Raw genomic sequence first — 20,491 nt, 5'->3', positions numbered from 1 at the left:
TATGGGCATCTGTTACAATATCTTCTCCTACCCCGTGAAGAGGAAACTGCTTACAGAAAGGGAAGCCAATTTGGGGAAAGTCTGCAGCCTTCACTTGCTGGGGCTTCACCTGCCTGAGTGTTGCTGCGTGGCGCCATCTGCTGGCGATCAAGTAGAATGCAGCTTTATTTTAGAAATTGTCAAGGCGACAACTTTCAATCTCTTCTGATTGATTCCCTTCCAACAGAAACTGTTTTGTACACCTACTATGTGCCAACCTTCGCATTTGGCCATATTCATGCCCCCAAGGAGTTTTTGTGGTTAGTACTTATTTCTCCAGTTGAGGGTGACAAGCATTCATATAAGTAATCTGCAACTTTAATTCTTAATTTAGCCATATGAAGTCTCTCCGTGTTTAGACAAAGACTGTAGCTGTTTTTCTCATAGGTTAAACAGGCCTGTCTTGGCGTCTTGGTCTTTTGGTTATTCCAGGCTTTTCTGTTTGCCAGCCCAGCTCCATTGGGGGAGTGATTTGGAGCGTTTGTGAAGTTTTTACAGAACTGTTAGTGTGGCTTTGCCTGGGCATGAGCAGGCTGGCAGGGGTCAGGGCCCTGGGACTGGCCCCAGGAGGCTCTCCAAGCTGCCCCTGTGGTTTCACCCCCATTTTTGTTGTGGCTCCCCTCTAAGAGCCTCCCTGGTTACCAGCTCAAGGCCCAGTGTGCAAGGGAGTACTCGAAAGCATTGGGAAAACATGGCTCTTTTTCCAGAAGGATCCATCTTGCCTTGAAGATATGTTGGGGAAGGAGAGGGACTATATACCTGTTAAAAACAAACATGGACACATTTTGGAGTAGAATGCAAAATACACTCTAAATGTTTAAGGAAAAGCATGAGGCCTCAGAGACGCTGTTCCCTCCCACTTGGGGTGCGGTGTGGAGACATCCCCTATGCACGTATTATCTTCTGTGGAAATATTTGAGCTGTGTTGGAGGGGTGGGAAGGTCAGGCTGCCCTGGGCAGTCTGTGGACACAGGGTAGTGGTATCTTGGGGGGGCCTTGGCCGAGGCTTCCAGGACCCAGATCCCCCAGGAATGGTGCATGTGTGCGTTTCCCTGGTAGGAAGGCCCACAGCCTCTATCAGATTCTCCAGGTCTGTGAGCTCCCAGAATGTGGCGATTCAGATGACCTCAGAGGTAGCCTTGGATAAAGCTTTAGAGAAAGCTTGAAGTGGGGGGAGGCGTTGATGGCTGAGTTGGGGGGCTCTTTGTCCTGGAAGGCAGGGAGAGGGTGCTGACAGCTCAGCCACAGCCACCTACGGTCTTTCTTCTTTTGTTGACAAAAGAGGAGGGAGTGAAGGGTCACAGAAGTAGCCACGGTTTTGGGGTTCCACACTGGGGTGACCGTCTGTCTGGTGTTCCCGGGATGTGGGACTTTCGGTGCTAAAACTGGGAAAGCCCCAGGCTCGGGGTCAGCCCCACCTGCCCAACCTTTGGGTTCCAGGAGGTGTGGACTGTGCGTTTCTTCCTCTCCCCTGAGAGCTGCTTCACCCTCGGCCCAAACCCGGAAGTCAAGGGGGGCAGGGCCTCTGGCTCCTGCCAGAAATTTCCAGCAGCTGAGCCAGACACCAGGTGTCACTAATGAGCCATCTGCAGGCCCTGCCCTGGGCCTCCGCTGGCCTCCCTGAAGGAGTCTTACTGCCTTCAGAGGATTGTTGCACCAGCTACTGCCTTTGAGCCAAGATGGAGAGTCTGACCCCCATGTAAATAATACGCAGTTTGCTTTTACCGCTTGCTTATATGGGGTCATTTGGCCACAAGGAATTGGGGTTGACTGGGGAATCCCAATCGCGTACCTGCACAGAGCTGTGGGAGCAAAACCACGTGCCGTGGAGGTTGTGTCCATGTTCCGGTTTAGGAGAAGTGGCCTGGAGCTCACAGGTGCAGTGCTGGGAGGCACCGTTCTGCTGCGTGCACTTGGTAAGCACCGTGTCCGTGAGGCAGCAGGGAGGGGGTCTCATGCTTTGTGTTTGCTTTTTGTTTCCCGCAGACATATCCGCATTTCCACAGGCGGCCCCATCCCCTGAGGCAGCAGACAGTACCCGGTAGGCATCCCCCCCCTGCGTTCGCTTTCTTTCCCATGGGGACCTGGTAAAGCGGGACCCACATCCCTGACCACCTCCCACTCCACCTTTAAGTCTCTGAGCTCCTGCTCTGGGCCAGCCAGCGGGGGGGGGGGGCACTCCTTGGGCTCACCCACTCCCCGGACCACCGACCTTGGCCAGAGGGTTTTGTCTGTCTCCTGTTGGTGTAGTCAACATTGGGTAGGGACATATGTGAACCTGGAGCAGTCTTGTGACCCAAGACAGGTGAGCAGAGGCCACTCAGAGTTAGAGGTGCCTACTAAAAATAGCTCCTGTTTATGGAGCCCTTTCTCCACGTCCGGCTCTGCTGAGCCCTCTGCTCAGCCTGGTGGAGGTAGGTATTAAAGTAGTTGTCATCCTTGTACAGAGGAGAAAGCCCCCACGGAGGGGTTAAGACATTAGGGGTGCCTGGGTGGCTCTGGCAATTGAGCATCTGAGTCTTGATTTGGGTTCAGGCCATGATCTCTCTGTTCGTGGGATCGAGCCCCCCGTTGGGCTCCTCGCTGACAGTGAGGGACCTGCCTGGGATTCTCTCTCTCCCTTTCTCTCTGACCCTCTCCTACTCTCCTACTCATGTGCCTGTTCCATCTCTCAAAATAAATAAACATTAAAAAAAAAAACAAGAAGAAGAGGGGTGTCTGAGTGGCTCAGTCGGTTAAGCATCTGACTCTTGATTTCAGCTCAGGTCATGATCTCACAGTCTGTGACAGTGAGGGTCCTGCTTGGGATTCTCCCTCTCCCTCTGCCCCTCTCCCACTCGTTTTCTCTCTCTCACCCTCAAAAGAAATAATCTTTCAAAAAAAAAAAAATTGCACGAAGTGCCACGGGAGGTGACAGAGCCGGTTCTCAAGTGTGACTTCAAGTCCCGCGTTGTGCTCAGAACCCCTGACTGGGCACCAGGTTTGAAAGGGTCTCAGTGGTTCCTGCCCACCCCTTGTCCCCCACCACCCTCAGGTTAGTCTAAAGAAGGCTGAGGCCGAAGAAGGGAGATGGGGTTTGGTCTTTGGCCTCCTGTCTGCTTCCACGACCTCCAGGCTGCCTTTCCCACAGCCAAGTGGGTCACAGTAAGGATGCAGCCCTGGTGGCCCTTCCTCGGACCTCACGATGGGGCCCTGCCCAGTTGAGAGCAGACTGACCCGCCGCCAGGGTCTCCTTGACAAACCGTGTTTTACTCTCAGGCTCGACAACCAGCCAAAAGCAGACGTGTTGGAGGATCGTGAAGGGGAGGTGAGTGCGGGTGACACGCAGCCCGGAGGTGGTCCCTTCTCTCTCCCCTCCTCCTCGTCTCTGCACACATAGGGGTGTGGGGAGCGCGTGGGCGCCGGGCCCTGGGAAGGGCCCCGTCAGGAGCCCACTGCAGCAGGTGCACAGCCTAAAAGAGTGATGAGCACAGACCTTCTTTGTTTTGTTTTGTTTTGTTTTGTTTGAGGTTAAAGTAAGCCCTTCAATCCCCATGATTCCTACCCCTAGCCCGGAGGCCTGGGGCCCAGCCTGGGAGACTCTAGTTCAGTGAGTCTGGCTTGGGGCCAGGCATCTCCACAATGTCAAAGCCCCCCAAGTGATTCTGATTGGAGCCAGGGCCGAGAAACCACCGTCTACATCCTTGAACCAAAGTGTCAACCGAGCCTGGCTCCCAGCAACGCACTGGGGTTTAGACCGATTTGCTCCTGCCCAGAGGACAGTCGGAAACTCTGTTTAAACAAAGAAATCCCCAGAAAGGATAAATGGGGGTGGACTCATCTATGCCAGCGGACGCTAATTTGCTTTCCTAGCGGTTAGATGTCGTTCATCAGTCGATCTTGGAGATTAGCGAGAAGGGCCTCGGGGCCCACCTGGGCCAGGCGCCACAGTTTGTGGATGAGGACACTGAGGCCCTATGGTGCCAAGTGACCTGCCCCCTGGCCACAGCAAGCCGGAGCAGAGCTGCGGCTAGAGCCCCTGCCTCTTTCTTCCCTTACCTGGTTGGGGCTCTGGGCAGGGCGAGTTGGCTGAGCCCAGCTCTGCTGGCCCTCCCTATCCCTTCCCCCTCCTTCCAGGCCGAGGAGACAGAGGCCGGCAAGTCAGAGGCCGAGGACGACGAGGACGAGGTGGACGACTTGCCGAGCTCCCGCCGGCCCTGGCGGGGCCCCATCTCTCGCAAGGCCAGCCAGACTAGCGTGTACCTGCAGGAGTGGGACATCCCCTTTGAGCAGGTGGAGCTGGGCGAGCCCATCGGGCAGGGCCGCTGGGGCCGCGTGCACCGAGGCCGCTGGCACGGCGAGGTGGCCATCCGCCTGCTGGAGATGGACGGCCACAACCAGGACCACCTGAAGCTGTTCAAGAAAGAGGTGATGAACTACCGGCAGACGCGGCATGAGAACGTGGTGCTCTTCATGGGGGCCTGCATGAACCCACCCCATCTGGCCATCATCACCAGGTAACCTCGCCCCGGGGCCCTGTTATTTGTGTGGCGGTCTTAATGTGGAGAGGTACAACGGGGAAAACCAAAACGGGGTCTGATTTCCCCACCACATAACCCCATTGACATTAAAAAACAAAAGAAACAGGGGCGCCTGGGTGGCGCAGTCGGTTAAGCGTCCAACTTCAGCCAGGTCATGATCTCGCAGTCCGTGAGTTTGAGCCCCGCGTCAGGCTCTGGGCTGATGGCTCAGAGCCTGGAGCCTGTTTCCGATTCTGTGTCTCCCTCTCTCTCTGCCCCTCCCCCGTTCATGCTCTGTCTCTCTCTGTCCCAAAAATAAATAAAAAACGTTGAAAAAAAATTTAAAAAAAATAAATAAATAAAAAACAAAAGAAACAAAATGATGCCTAAGGACAGAGAATATCAGGTGTTCCAGAAAGGTACAAGATGAAAGCTAGTCTCCTCCCACCCCGCCTGGGTGCTTCTCCCCGAAGGTGGATATACTGTAAACAGATGCTTATCACGCCTTCTGTTAAAATAAAGAAATGTGTGTACACTCAGGTTTTTCAAGTATCCATTCCTTTGTAAAGATAGCACAGGTCCGGGGCGCCTGGGTGGCTCAGTCAGTTAATCCTCTGACTTCGGCTCAGGTCATGATCTCACGGTTCGTGGGTTCGAACCCCGCGTCGGGGCTCTGTGCCGACAGCTCAGAGCCTGGAGCCTGCTTCGGATTCTGTGTCTCCCTCTCTGCTCCTCTCCCGCCTGTGCCCTCTCTCTAAATAAATAAATATTAAAAAACAAAACAAAACAAAAAAAACAGGTCCCACTGGTTCGCACCTGCTTTCTCCACTTGAGTGCAATCTTTAACGCTCACCCCACATTCCTGGCACATAGTTGAACCCAGTGGTGTGCTCGTAAACATTGAACCTTCGATTCCTGTGTGGTGGGGAAGGAAGCCCTTGTTTGCGCATGGGTCAACTCCTGTGGTGCAAATACTCTCCCCACAGCTGATTTCAAGACTTCTGTGAGTACTTGTGCTGGGCGAGAGTGTACGAATGTGGTGGTCTGATGGGCATTGTCTGTTTCCATCCCAGAAAGTGCTCACCCGTCCCCCCCAGCCTTCGGTGCATGACTGTCTATTCCCCCAGCACTGAGCGTGGGAGGCTGAAACCTTTTGACATTCAAACAATTGTTGTTGGGTGTTCACCTTTTTTTTTTTTTTTTTTTACGTTTATTCATTTTTGAAAGAGCGCAAGCTGGGGAGGGGCAGAGAGAGAGGGAGACATAGAATCCGAAGCAGGTTCCCATTTCTGAGCTGTCAGCACAGAGCCCAACGCGGGGCTCGAACCCACAAACCATGGGGTCATGACCTGAGCTAAAGTCGGACGCTTAACTGACTGGGCCACCCCGGCGCCCCGGGCATTTACTTTTAAAATCAGGAACTGCAAGGGGCACCTGGGTGGTTAGGCACCCAGTTCTTGAGATTTCAGCTCAGGTCTTGATCCTCAGGGTCGTGAGTTCAGGTCCCACATTGGGCTCTGGGTGTGGAGCCTATAAACGAATGAATAAATGAATAAATATATATAAATATATAGATAAATGTATAAATATTAAAAAATAATAAAAATAAATGAAAGATAAAAAACCAGAAATGGTAACGAGAGGTTAGTGAAGGCATTTTGGAATCTATACATGGAGGTTTCAAGAAGAAACTAGAAATCACTCTAATCCTATCAACCAAGAGCCCACTCATTAACATTCTGTTGATGTCCCCTGTAGCCAGACCCGGTGCTTTGAAAGAACCTTCAGCACCATCCCTCCATTCACCCCATCCGTCTCTCTTCACCCCTGCCACGCCATGAGAATCTAAGTCTGCTTAAAGGGGCTACACACAACAAAACATCCATTACCAGATTATGCTGAGGGCGTTAGAACACAGGCGAGGAACCGTCAGCCACTATCCCAGACCCCTCGGCCGGTTCTCCAAGTCTCCGAGGCTCTAAGAATCCTGTCTCCTTGGAGAAGTTTCCTAAAACTAGCTTCTTCATGAGATGCCTTAACTGAACTTTTCCCAGGAACAGGGGGGTGAGCTCTACATTCTCTCCCGGGTCCTTGCTCAGCCCAGGTTTTAGGAGTCAATGCAGGAGGAGGCCTGAAAATGTGAGCCCATTTTCCAATAATCACTCTGACACCCCTGATGATGCCACCCTCCTCCTGCACACTCCTACATGGGAATAAAATGTCTGTGATCAGAAAACAGCAAAAAGATCGCGCGCATCCTCATGGAGAGCCCCAAATGTCGTCCAGTTGTAGTCCTAAAAGGCCAGATTCTTCCCTGAGTTTGAGGGGGCACGTTCCCGCCTTGAATCCCCCGAGGCTGGGCTGCTCTCTGGGTTGCCACGAGCCTTGGTGCACTGGGTTTCCTGTTCTGGGGTGGGCAGGCCCTGGGCCTCAGGAAACAAGGTGCATGTGTGTGTGATTTTGCACGCTCAGGCCTGGCCAGGAAGGGATGGGCGTCAGGCTTGGGTAAGAGCAAGGATCCCGGTGCTCACCAGTCCAGGGGATGGAGAGGGTCCTCCAGAGGCTGGGGACACCACTCTGGCCGCAAGGGCTGGGATCGAGCTGCGCTGGCCCCACACCTCTGTCTGACCCCACCACTCTCCACAGCTTCTGCAAAGGACGGACATTGCACTCATTTGTGAGGGACCCCAAGACGTCTCTGGACATCAACAAGACCAGACAGATTGCTCAGGAGATCATCAAGGTAAAGGATGAGCCGGCTGGTCCCGGGGTTCCTGGCCTTCCTCCTGCTCCATCTCTTCCTGTAGCTGGAGCACCTCAAGGGTGGGCCCCGTCTCCTTCCCTCTGTCCGCGTCTCATCCACTCAGAGCCAGGAGCTAGATGCCCAGTCTGTGATGACGGATGAATTGGAGCACGGCAGGCTCTAAGGGTTTGAATCCTGGTCGCACCAGCTGTGTGACTTTGGGCGGGTCATTGAGCCTCTCTGAGCCTTGACTTCCTCTTCAGTAAGCCAGTAACATGGGGCTTCCAATATGGCCTCCCCCGTTGGATTAGTGCTGGAGCAGAATGGGATAATCCGCTGAGGGCCCACTGGGCACAGGGCATGGCGCTTGATGAGCGTCTTTGAACTGATTGAGGGCGGTGTGAAAGCACCCACGCTTTTCTGCCTTCAGGTTTCCAAATCCAAGTTTCGTGAGGACCGGCCCTCAGGCAGCCTGCCTGCCTGCCTCCCTCCCTCCCTCCCTCCCTTGTTTTGTTAAGTTTTTTGTTTATTGGTGGCTTTAAATTCTATCTATCTATCTATCTATCTATCTATCTATCTATCTATTTATTTATTTATTTATTTAGAGTAATTAAACACAAATGAAAGAAAAGCTTATTTATAAGTTGCTTCATTTAGCAACCTAGCAGGCTTGGATAAAAGCCAGACTGATGCTGGGTCTGGCATCAGTCAGATGAAAAGCTTGTTCTTAGGACCTCCCTGCAGCTCCCTGTCTCCCGCCTCCGCTCCCACCTTTCCTTTTTCTCCCTCCCTCCCTCCCTCCCTCCCGCCATCCACCCTGCATGTGTGCGTGTCTTTAGCAAGGAAGAGACACCAGTCACCGGTGACTTCTATGCGCAGATCAAGATTTCCACGTGACATGACATGTCCATGTGGCTAAATTAATGAATTAAATTTCAAAGCCTCTCCGTTAAAACCCCACATCTACGCTTTCGTTTGCAGCATGTCTCCTCTTGGAGGAGGTGGAGGGAGCCGCTGGGTGTTACACCTACTTCATGTTGTCCCCCGACTTGCTGGGCGCTGCTCCCCACTGTCCCCCCTGCTCCCCACTGTCTCCCCTGCTCTGCCTCCCTCCCCCGCACCAAACTGTTTTTCTCTCCTTACGGTCCATACTCTGGGGCGTCTGTATGGTTGCTGACCAGCTGAGGTCAGATGAAGGAGCCATCTGGAAGATTCTAGGCACAGACGAGAGAAGTTACTCAAAGATTTTGGAGCCACAGAGCCGGAAGCCTCCTCTCTGCTGGCTCGTTTGGTTTTCCACCTGCTGAAACGCTGTCCTCCCTAAGCCACTTTCTTTTGTTCTCATCTTTGGCGTCTTGAGGTTCAAAATACGAGAACAGGGTCCTGACCTTTGGCTAGGTTTGTGATTGGGGAGCTACTCTGGAGACCCCGAGATAGTGTGAGAAGGGAGGGGATTTGTGCTCCAGACCTGAGCATTTATTTTTTATTTTATTTGAAAAAAAATTTTTTTTAATGTTTATTTATTTTTGAGAGAGTGTGCGAGTGGGGGAGAGGCAGAGAGAGAGGGAGACACAGAATCCGAAGCAGGCCCCAGGTTCCGAGCTGTCCGCACAGAGCCCGACACGGGGCTCGAACCCACAAACCACGAGATCGTGACCTGAGCCAAAGCTGGACGCTTAACTGACTGAGCCACCCGGGTGCCCTGTAGGCCTGGGCGCTTAAATCTCATCTCCTGAAGCTGGCCTTCGAGCCCGTGGCACCTCTTCTGTACACAAGGCTCAGAGTGGCACAGCCACTCGTCCTCGGTCATGTAGCTGGTCCCTGTTTGGCCCCGGGTGGTGTCTTTGGCCCCTGAGGAAGGCTTGTGCCTTGATTGGGTTTGGGAAATGGGCAGATAGTCCAGGAATGACCTTCTTGCATTCAGGATGGACTTTGGGGAAGGAGCAAGTCAGTCTTTCCCGGGGCTCTCTGCTTGCACAGCGTGGGTGAGAGCTCTCCTGAGAGCCTTGGGAGGCGGTGGGGGGTGCTACCACAGACCCCACGCCCTCCCCATCTCCGGCCTCGTGTAAATTCTTCTCTGATGCTCTCCAGACCCCCTCGGACCGAGCTCTGGCCTCAGCTGGCTTCTGTGTCGCGGCTCGTTCTTTCTGTTCCCTAAACGTGGTCTGTTTACTTTTCTACTTCCCACCCCAAGTAGCTTTAAAGCCAGAAGGACTCGTAATGTGGGAGGCGTCCTCCACGTGGGCGGTTGGGAGGTGGCCTTACGTGCGCCTCTTTCTGAGCTGGCGGGATGGCCACTTCAGCGGTGGCAGCTGCCCCCGTTCTGGGGGGCATCGGGGGAGTCCTGAGTTTCGTGTCAGAAGACAGTTGGACCTTGGGTGAGAGCGTGCCTGCGTCAGGTGGCCTGTGTCCCATACAGACACTGGGACCACCTGAATTTGGGGGCCCCCTCTCTGGGAATTCATCTCTGTTCCCCAGCCTGAGCCCTTGCCTAGCTTACGGGTAGAGGCCAGTTGGTATGAAGCCTGATAGAGACCCTATAGATCACCCGATTGCTGTATGACTTAACGTGGGGGGTATCACGGCTCTTTATACACTTCCTGACCCCCCAGCTCCCCACCCGCCACCCTCTCCACACCTTAGCTAAGCATACAGTGCCCGTTGGACAGCACAGTGCCACGGACTAGCCTGAACCAGGCCTCAGCAATGCTGCTTAACTGCTGTGTGGCCTGGGGCAAGTGACTTCCAGTCTCTGAGGCTCGGTTTCCTAATCTGTAAAATGGAGATAATTCGACCGCATAGGATTTTGAAGATCCCACGAGGGGACGTGGGGAGGGTGTCCAGCTCACTGCCCAGCCCAGGTGGGCAGCCCAAGGTGAATCCTTGTCACTCGTCGTCCCGCCCCGCTGACGTGAGGCTCGCTGTTTTCCAGGGCATGGGATATCTACATGCCAAGGGCATTGTGCACAAAGATCTCAAATCCAAGAACGTCTTCTATGACAACGGCAAAGTGGTCATCACAGACTTCGGGCTGTTTGGGATCTCGGGCGTGGTCCGAGAGGGACGGTGAGTTGGCCTTGGGCGTCTGGACGGAACGGGGAGGAACTGGGTGGTGCCGGCCAGGCTCCGAGGTGCAGCTGAGGTCTGGGCACTTGCTCTCTGTTGCTGAGGAGCTGCCCTCCCTACAGGAAAGGCCAGGTTTGCTTAGGTCCTGTCCTTAGGGTTCTGGTCCCGAGTCAGGCACGGGTGACGTTTGGGTCCCTCATACGTGGCGCTTCATTCTCAGGCTGACCCCGTGGAGGCTGGGTCCCCTTGCTCACACGTGACCTATTTGCTCACTGACTTGGACAGGGGACGAGGGCTCACGTCCCCAGTACGAGGAAGAGCATCAGGTTTTATTTCCCCAAATCTTGAAAGGTGGGGGTGGGGAGAAAGGCTCTTCTCTGAGAATCTGGGGGACCTCCAGGAGGAAGAGTGGCAGTCAGGCTGGAGATCGAGCCCCAGGCCAGGTTGTAAGATACACAGGCAGACTGATTTCCTTTCTTGTAGACACTCCACTCTCCCAGGCTGGAGAATCAATCGGCTCCCTGCTAATACCTGCTTTCCTAGAAAAACCGGGTCATCCCTCTTCTGTAACGTCCCCCCAAAGCACCGGTGCCTTGGCCAAGTGCAGGATCGGTGTGCTGTTTTCGGGGCCACGCATGGGTGGGGTGCTGGCCCTGGGGCACCCGTGCGCCGGGCTGCCTCTTTGCTGCTGGCTGAAAGGCCCCCGTGTCCTTGTTCTGGCTTCTTGGCCTCCAGGCGTGAGAACCAGCTGAAGCTGTCACATGACTGGCTGTGCTACTTGGCCCCGGAGATTGTCCGCGAGATGACCCCCGGGAAGGACGAGGACCAGCTGCCGTTCTCCAAAGCTGCTGACGTCTATGCATTTGGGTGAGGAGGACCCACGCGTCCCCCTCTTTTGGGGCTCTGGGGCCAAGAGTGACCGAAAGAAAGGGCACGGCTGACCTTGGGGGCAGGGAGGGGGTGATGTCGTGCTTCAAGTCCTGATTCTGCCGCTTGTTGGCTAAGGAACCACATCCTGGACCTTCTCTTTTTCCCCAGCTGTAAAATGGGAAGAATAATGGTACCTCCTCTAAGGTTTCATGAGGACTAAGGTAATTTCTGGGTGTCTGTCTCACCCAGTGCCCCGTGGAGATGCTGACCAGGGCTAAGAATTGTCCCTCTGGGAGAACCGGGGGGTCCTCCCAGCCGGCCTCTAGTGCCCCCATGAAGCTAACCAAGAGAAAAATAAAAATATAGACACATAACGTGAGCCAGGTACAGAATTTAAAGTTTTCTCTTAGCCATGCTAAAAAAAAAAAAAAAAAGAAAAATAGATAAAACCTGTTTTGATAATGTGTTTAGCTCAATATATCCAAAATATTATCATTTCAACATGTAATCAAAATTTAAAAATTAAGGAGCTATTTTACCCAACGAAGTTTCCAAACTTTGGAGAGTACTTTGCACCCGCAGCACATCTCAGGTCCACTCTCCACATTTCAGTTGCTCGATAGCCCCCCGTGGCTAGTGGCCCCTGCACTGAGCAGTGGGGGTCTAACGGAGAAGGTCAAGATGAGTCAGGAAAGGTGAGGGAGCTTGGAGAGGCCGAGTGAGGGCCTCACCCTGTCGTCTCTGGGTGTCCTTTCCCCTGAGGGTAGTTTCTTCCTCTCCTTACCTTGAACTCTTACTTCCTGAGCACCTGTGTGCGTGCCAGGCGCTGGGCTTGGCCTTTGTTACTCCTCAGACAACCTTGGACGTAGGCATCAGCCCCACTGAGGCTAGACATTTGTACCAGGATATCTGTTCGGAGCCTGTGCAGCCTCAGACCTTCCATCACAACAGATGTGTAGGACCGTGGCTCCCCTTGTGACTCGAAGGAGCTGCTGGGATGCTGTCATGATATCTCTGGGAGCCTGGTGGGTGGGGAAAGCTGGAGGGGGATCCCGGATGCTCTGGCTGGGTTCCTCGCGCTGTGGCAGCAGGACATGCCCCCCCCCCCCTTTCCCCCGGGCATGAGCTGGGCCGAGCGGTTCAGGAGCTCACGCTGCATGGGTGGTCCCCACAGGACTGTTTGGTATGAACTTCAAGCAAGAGACTGGCCCTTTAAGAACCAAGCTGCAGAGGCCTTGATCTGGCAGATTGGAAGTGGAGAGGGAATGAAGCGCGTCCTGGCCTCCGTCAGCCTGGGGAAGGAAGTCACTGTGAGTAGCCCCCTGTTCTTAGAGAGGGACGGAGGGCTAGAGGGAGGGAGGCTGGGCACACAGCAGGTGTACCCTTCTTCATTTACTCACCTGAGAAAGGGGACCCACCAGGAGGCAGAAGTATGCTGGGCAGGCCTCTTTGCTGCTGGCTAAAAGGTCTGTGTCCTTTATTACCCAACTGTTTTTCTTTATACAAAACCATGGTCTTTAAAAAAAATAGTGGGTGGCGGCGGGGGAGGGGGGGCGGTGGGAGGCATCTGGGTGGCTCAGTCAGTTAAGCATCAGACTTCAGCTCAGGTCAGGATCTCACGGTTCGTGGATTCGAGCCCTGTGTCGGGCTCTGGGCTGACAGCTGGGAGCCTGGAGCCTGCTTCGGATTCTGTGTCTCCCTCTCTCTCTGCCCCTCCCTGGCTTGCCCTCTGTCTCCCTCTGTCGCTCAAAAATAAATGTTTAAAAAAAAAAAAAAAAAGACTGGAAAGAAATAAAAATAAAGGTAATGCTTTTAACTGAATTGTGAGTTGAAAAGATAGTAAAACCCCGTCTGTTACTTACATGAAAGAAGGTGATGGATGCACAGAGCACAAATGGATGGGGGGGTTACCATGGTATCGGATCTTTCTCTAAAGTGTTCTTCTCAACTGTTAAAGAACAAATCGAAGTTTCCACAGCGTATTTGGGTTGCCACGGTGCCAAATCAGGTGCTGATCTCGTGTTTCTGAATACCTCTAATGGTTTCTCTGCGTTGCATTTTGTAAGTTTCCTCGCCCTGGCATAATGACACATAAAGGAACCCAGGGCTCAGCGTTTTGAGCAGATAGGTGCCAGCCTGGATGTTAATAAGCTCCAGTAGGTATCTGGGTGGCATAACATTGGAGGACCACCTCATGCTGGTCTGGGTTGAGATCTAACTAGGCTGTGACCTTCTTGTTGAAGTCCTGGACAGTGTTGGCAGAATCCCCATCTGCAAACTGGGACAGGCAGAGTGAGAAATGCAACCTAATCTTCCTTGAAGATCTTTAAAAAAATTTTTGTTTAATCATCTGGGAGCTTTTACTTATTTACTTTAATGTTTATTTATTTTGAGGGAGAGAGAGTACATGCACAGATGTGCACACATGTGCAGGGTAAGGGCAGAGAGAGGGAGAGAGAGAATCAGCCTCAATTAGGCTCCATGCTCAGCGCTGAGCCTGCCACAGGGCTTGATCTCACGACTGTGAGATCATGACCTGAGCTGAAATCAAGAGTTGGGTGCTTAACCAACTGAGCCGGCGAGCTCTTAAAAATATCAGGTCTAGGGCCTCCACCAGACAGAAAGATTTAATTGGCCTGGGTTGGGGCTAAGATCATAATTAGTTTTTATTTTTCATTTTTAAATAAAGCTCCTCCTAGTGCACAGCCAGAGTTGTGTTTTGGAAGGATTTCTAGCAGCATGGGGTTATGTGACCTTTGAAGCTTCTTAAGAATCGATTAGGCACAGGGGGTGGGGAAATGGGGGCAGAGAGCAAACGTTCCAGCAGTCAGCTTCTGGCTCATGAAAGTTGACTTTCCTGTTTGATCTTTTCTTTTCTTTTTTTTTAATACATTGCCATTGGAGGGTAGAGGGGGTGTTGGTCAGTGGCAATAAAAAGTGATTTTTGACTCAGTCAAAAGTAGTAAGTACCCTCGGAAGGGCACCTTATCTCTGTCCCTCCAGCCACACTACTGTAAGTTTATCACCAGGCACTACTTTCTGTGTTAAGGCAGCCATGGTGAGTTAGTGTGCACAGGATGACATCAAAAGGCCAGAGGATTCTTAATGAAAACCAGCAGTCCCTTTCCTCTGGTCACTCTCCAAAAGACTGACTTCTTGTTCCATCAGGTCTTCATTCCAGGACCCGCTGCCCCTTCTTCTCTGCTCAACTTGCATCGCTTTCTCTTTATGCTTTTATCAGGACTAATTTTGTGTTGCCATGATTAAGTCTTCCATCCTGTATCTATAGATAGAGGCTAAAAGTGAAAAGACAGTAAACAATGTGTGCACTATTATAATAGATTGTAATTGCTATTAGATACCAGTTAAGTAGTTCACGGGGATTACATTTTCTTCTTTGTGGGTCCATCTCTTTTCTTCCATTCTATCAGTTATTCAAAGGCTCACCACGATTTTGTTGCCTTCACGTGTGGACCATGGTTTTCTTGTGTGGTTTTATGTTTTTCCCGTAGTTTCTAATGGCCTTTCTTTTCTTCCTCATTGAGAGAGGTAATAAACACCTTTACCGTATTCCTAAGGTCTTGCATCTCCTACACACTGCTTATGGAATGGAATTTGTTTCATTCTTTTCAGGGCCCACTGATTTCTTATAATTTGCATGATGGAATTTTAGGCCTACTGTAGTGTTGTCATTTTTTCATTTCTTTTCATTCATTCCTGGGTGAATACTAGAATTTCTTGTATCTCATGTCTTTCCATTTCTTTATTTGCACTCCAGCAAAATGAGAGTGAAACCTAAAGGATCTCCTTCCCAGTAGATGCATAAGAGAGTCTTTGAATCCATACATGCCTAAACACGTCCTTGCTTCACTTTCACACCAGAGGTTCACAATAACCTTGCCTAAGAATGTGACATTTTTGCTCTGCTATCTACTAAGTGTCCAGTGCATTGCTGAGCAATCTGATATTAATCTTAATTCTCAATCTTTTATAGATGCCCTGTTTTATTCTTTCTGGGAACCTCTTGGGATCTTCTCTTTATCCTTGTTATATTGAAATTTTATTAAAATATACCTTAGAATAAGTTTATTTCTTGGTTTGATTTTCTTTTTTCAGTAGGGTCCCTTCACACTGAGCCTTTTCAGAGTAAGATTCCAATTTCCCTTGAAAGTTGCTGGGAAATTTACTTTTATTATGTTTTTTTTTCTTTTTTATATAGTTTCCTGCCCTATAGTTTCTTTGTTTTCTCTTGTGGAAACTCCCATTAGACAGAATTTGATCCTTGGTGAGCTTCTGTGTCTTTTACCTTCTTTCTTTTATTTTAGAGAGGGAGAGAGAGAGTACAAGTGGGAGAGAGGAGCAGAGAGAGGGAGACTCTTAAGCAGGCTGCACGTTCAGTGCAGAGCCTGACGTGAGTCTTGATCCCATGACCCTGGGATCATGACCTGAGCCAAAATCAAGAGTCGGACACTCACCCGACTGAGCCACCCAGGCGCTCCTCTTTGACCTTCTTGAATGTTTTCTATTCCCTACCTAAAATTGAGTACACAATCTGGGGAATTTCCTGGATTTTTATCTTCCAGTACTCCTAATGTTTCATTTCAAAAGTTGTATTATTAATTTCAAGCACTCCCTTATTTTTGGTGTGTTTTTTTTTATCGCACCTTGGTCTTGTTTTATGGATAGAGTAGCTTCTACACACACACACACACACACACACGCACACACACACTCAGTTGAGAACAGAAGCCCGAGCTGCCTAAGTCAGTGAGCATTTCCTGCCTGGTCGTGTGTACAGGCCTGTTTTCTCACAGGAGCTCTGCTGAACTGAAAGGCTGCAGGGTGTGCTGTAGATGTGCAGATCCTGAGATAGGCAGCAAACTACCCATGTCAGAGGGCCTTCACTCTTAGGGGGCATTCAGGAAGGGTGCTCTGCCAACTCTCAAGTTCTGCCCTCTGTTTTGTCCTGGTCGCTCCCAGCCTCCATTCCTGGAACGCTGCAGTCGCTCCTGCCTCCATTGCGGTCCCACCCCACAATTATTCTGAGCGTCTTGTGTTTCTTCTGCTTTCCATTTGAAAAATCTACAGCCCCGTTTCTTTCTTTCTTTTTTCTTTTTTTTTTTTTTTTTAATTTTTTTTTTTAACGTTTATTTATTTTTGGGACAGAGAGAGACAGAGCATGAACGGGGGAGGGGCAGAGAGAGAGGGAGACACAGAATCGGAAACAGGCTCCAGGCTCCGAGCCATCAGCCCAGAGCCTGACGCGGGGCTCGAACTCACGGACCGCGAGATCGTGACCTGGGTGAAGTCGGATGCCCAACCGACTGCACCACCCAGGCGCCCCCTTTTTTTTTTTTTTTTTAAGTGTGTTTATGTTGAGAGAGACCAAGACAGCATAAGTAGGGGAGGGGCAGTGGGGAGAGAGAGAATCCCAAGCAGGCCCTGCACGATCAGCACAGAGCCTGATGCAGGTCTCAAGCTCACGAAACCGTGAGAGCATGACCTGAGCCAAAACCAAGAGTCGGACACTTAACCGACTGAGCCACCCAGGCGCCCCTACAATCCCATTTCTGATCTCTTTCCTATTACCTGTTTATTCAGCTTTATTCCTGTTATCCCAGGACGGTCTAAGAAGAAAAGAGGGGAGACAAGCTCGTGCCCTTTGTTTTCAACTAGAAGCATGAGCTCTTCTGAGATTCAATTACTTCTCTGAAATAACTACTCCAGAAATGGCCAGTCTTCTTACTATCGGCAGGATGTTCAGGGGACACGGACAGAAGGGGGGTGGTGCTTGAGAGCATCAAAGGGGTCCTATGCCGCGTAGCCCAGCTGTGCCTTCCTCGCTCCCCGCCAGCTCTCACGCCACTAATGTCGGCTCTGTTTGCAGGAGATCCTGTCTGCCTGCTGGGCTTTCGACCTGCAGGAGAGGCCCAGCTTCACCTTGCTGATGGACATGCTGGAGAAACTGCCCAAGCTGAACCGGCGGCTCTCCCACCCCGGCCACTTCTGGAAGTCCGCTGAGTAAGTCCCCCCTCCGTGGGCCACACCCGCCAAGCAGGCCTTTTGCAGCCTGACCTGGTGTCTTAAAGGGCCCTGTCGGCTCTGTCTGCCTACGACTTTGATCTGGGGAATATACAGAGCAGATTCACCAGAGGCGACTAGTCAGTCCCCTTGTCCAAGTGATACTAGGGTCTTGTTTGTTTCAGAGACTCCTTTTGCGAGATGAGCGTCTCTGGTACTCTGTTGTGAAAACCCAGCATCGCTGTTATCAGAACAGGGCTGACACTGGGCCCAGGCTAGGCCTGGGGAAGATTCCACCATAGAAGGGGCCAGACAGGAAGCCAGAGCAGCGTGGGTGTTACAGCACCACCAAAATCGACAAAGTGACTGTTATTAAAAGGGTGCAGACTCGAGACCGGTTTCTAGCCCCCAGATCAGCCACCTGTTACGGGGACGGCATGGCCTGAGTTTGTGTGCTCCTCTGACACGAGAAGTCCAGCTCCCTTCTGTTTAATCACACCGTCCTTTGTACCCCCTTGGTACAGGGTGGTCTTTACTCCTCCATTCTGTCTCGTTCCCTTCGTGCTCTGCCCCTGTGGCCCTCTCTGCCAGAACACTCAGAAACAGACCTCTGCCCTGCTGCGAGCCCTTTGTGAGAATCCGGGAAAGTCCTTCCTTGTTCCGGGCCTCGGTTTCCACGGCTTTAGCAAGCAGGGGTTGGGCCAGAGGGAGGCTGGCCGACTTGTGAAGGGGGACAGGCTTCTAGCGGAGGGAGCTGTGTTAGGCTTTGCAGGCCCCCAGGATTGGTAGCGCACCCAGCAGCAGTGTGAGGCTGTGACAACGCCATATACAGTCCCCGCCGCAAGGACTCAGCTCTGCCGTCTGATGCAAGAGCAGCCCCAGCAGCTACATCAGGGGATGGCTGTGCTCTAAGACAGCTTTATTTAGGGACGCTCACCCTTGAACTTCATGCAGCCTTCCCATATCGTGAAATCTTCTTTTGATTCCCACCCCCCCACCAACCCATTTAGAAAGGTAAAAACCCTTCTTAGTTTATGGATTATACAGAAACGGGTTGGCCAGGCCCTATGTGACCAGACCCCTGAGTGACAGGAACGGTTTTAAACTTTTTGAAGGCCAAGGGCACTTCCTAAAAGTACGATCTCCCACCAAGTCCCCATTGATGATAACAGATAAAGTAGAGCTGCCCTTGCTGGTTGTGGGGCAGAAGCCTGTCCGCACCCCCAAGCGGCTCGTGGGGCACCTGCGGCCACGTCGCTGAGCCCCTGGAGAAGCTGCACCTGATCCCACGTCTGCTGCCCAGGTGTTTGGTGGCAGCTGTACTGTCCATGGTTCTAGAAAGGGCGGCTGGTAAATATTTTAGGCTTGTGGGTCATGTGGTCTCTGTCATACGTTCTTGGTTTTTCTGTTTTTGTTTTGGACAAAGCTTCAAAGTGGTCCACATCTTTTAGTGGCTGGATTTGGCGTCAATATAGTTCGCCAGCCCCTCCCATCTGAAAACAAGCCAGACGGGGTCTCAAGCTGCAGGGGAGGGGAGGCCTGGCAGGGTCACCCAACCTGCCAGAGGTTGCAGGCAGAAGTCCGTGAAGAAATGCGGTGAACTGCTGCTTTAGGTCATTTGTAGGGACGGTCTAGAGGAATGACAGTTTAGGGCTGTGTCTCTTAGAATGACACAGTAGTTTCGATATTTTGCTCTTAAGATGAGTCAGACTCCATAACCTAATGTGGCCATTAAAGGTGTGGGTTGTAGCCAGCCTTTGCTGGGTACCTGCTACACACCTGGGGAGACTGAAGGCCAAGGCCAGGTTTCGGCCAGCAAGGAGTTTATAGTGTAATTGGATAAAGAAGGGCATGGTTATAACACGCTAAGGGCTGTGACAGAGAACAGCCTTTGTGGGAACACACGCGGGGGCCTCTCTGCCCACCCAGGGGGCTTGAGAAAGGGTCTCCAGAAGCGGGGGGGGGGTGGGGGTCACTGGAAGTGGGTTTTGAGCAGGAGCTCTCCTGGCAGAGGCCAAGAGACTGGGGTTCCCCTGGACTTGCAAAAAGTTCAAGGATCTGGTTTGTCAGACCTCGGGCGACCTGCTTAATATCTTGGACGCTGGTTTTCTCAGCCACGGAAGAGAAGGCCGCAGCGGGTGGGTCTGGCATTCCGGAGACACTTCCAGATTCCCTAAAGACCACATAGCCCCACCTTCTCATTTCACGGGTGGGAAACGGGAGTCCCACATGGGCGTCGTTCCGTGCCCAAAGCCATCCGTTTTAGCCCCCGGGAGGAAAGAATGCCAGCAGCCCCGCCTGAGTCTCAGTCCCAGCTTCCCGCTCAGGATCTGTTCTTCAACACATTCAGTGTCTAATTCTCATCTTCTCTTTTCTTTCCCATCCGTCTTGCTGCTCTGTTTATTTTCGGGGGGTGGCGGATGCGCTGGCCCCTTCTGTCGTCCCTCCCCTCCCTGCCGTCCTGATTCCTGGGGCTCCTCCTCCACCCGTCTGCACCGGGTGCCCGACTCCCGTCACCCACTGGACTGCGCTGTTCCCACACTTGGCAAAATGGCCGCGGGGCCCCCCCCCAGGCGCTGGCGGAGCCGCTACTACGGGAAAGGACGTTACGGCCACCTGGACTTTAAGAACTCCTTTCCGGTTCTGGAGGAACAGTGTGTCTTTCTGCCTGTTTGCACCCTGCTTCCTGCTGTCTCTGCGTCCGGCTTCCCCATTTTTGTGTGTTTTGTTCGCATAGACCGAAGTGATACTCCTGTCGCTGAAACGGCCACTGGCAAGGGACCCGCAGGCCTGTGTGTCTCTCGCTGGGCCGAGAAGACCCACAGCATGTGGCAGGGCCTCCGTCTACCCACTGTGGCAGATGATGGCCCGTCCCTGGGTGGGAGCGATCTCAGGTCGGTGGCCCAAGTCCAGGGTGCCCTCTGGCCAGAGCTTCAAAGAAGGGAAAGCAGTAAGCAAAAACAGTGAACTTTTAGGAAGTCACTTTGGATAGTCCGGGGCTGAGGGGCAGTGGGCCCATTGGCCAACCTCTGTCTAAACATTCTGTGACTGTCCCGGCGGAGCTCTGGACAGGTGCTTCGTGCCAGGTCCCTTCCAAGCTCTCTGGGCTGCCCAGCTGGGACTGGAGTGGGGATGCCTTTTTCCCCCTCTGCGGGGAAAGAGGGTCCCCTGCCCCCTGCCCTGGCCAGGCCTCTGCCGCTCCCCCTGCCCCTCTGTGGGCTCGGCCTCTGACTCGGTTCTCCCCTCTTCTCTT

General features: G+C 52.4%; 1 protein-coding gene across 19 annotated transcripts in view; it reads left to right on the top strand.

The window, feature by feature from the left end:
• KSR1 (kinase suppressor of ras 1) overlaps positions 1–20,491 on the top strand; it is a 164,091-nt gene that overhangs the window by 139,285 nt on the left and 4,315 nt on the right. For 14 of the 19 annotated variants that reach the window (XM_045045080.1, XM_045045081.1, XM_045045086.1 and 11 more), the window contains 9 exons: positions 2,026–2,080; positions 3,298–3,346; positions 4,156–4,535; positions 7,185–7,281; positions 10,214–10,347; positions 11,083–11,214; positions 12,392–12,527; positions 17,105–17,238; positions 19,812–19,892. In XM_045045080.1, the coding sequence (XP_044901015.1) occupies positions 2,026–2,080; positions 3,298–3,346; positions 4,156–4,535; positions 7,185–7,281; positions 10,214–10,347; positions 11,083–11,214; positions 12,392–12,527; positions 17,105–17,238; positions 19,812–19,892 (1,198 nt within the window). The remainder of the gene's footprint in view (positions 1–2,025; positions 2,081–3,297; positions 3,347–4,155; positions 4,536–7,184; positions 7,282–10,213; positions 10,348–11,082; positions 11,215–12,391; positions 12,528–17,104; positions 17,239–19,811; positions 19,893–20,491) is intronic. The other 5 variants (XM_045045085.1, XM_045045082.1, XM_045045084.1 and 2 more) reach the window with 2 other exon arrangements.

Source organism: Felis catus, chromosome E1 (genome assembly GCF_018350175.1).
Source record: "Felis catus isolate Fca126 chromosome E1, F.catus_Fca126_mat1.0, whole genome shotgun sequence".
Classification (NCBI taxonomy): Eukaryota; Metazoa; Chordata; class Mammalia; order Carnivora; family Felidae; genus Felis; species Felis catus.
Note: the sequence above shows the minus strand (reverse complement) of the source record. Positions and strands in the feature narration are given on the sequence as shown.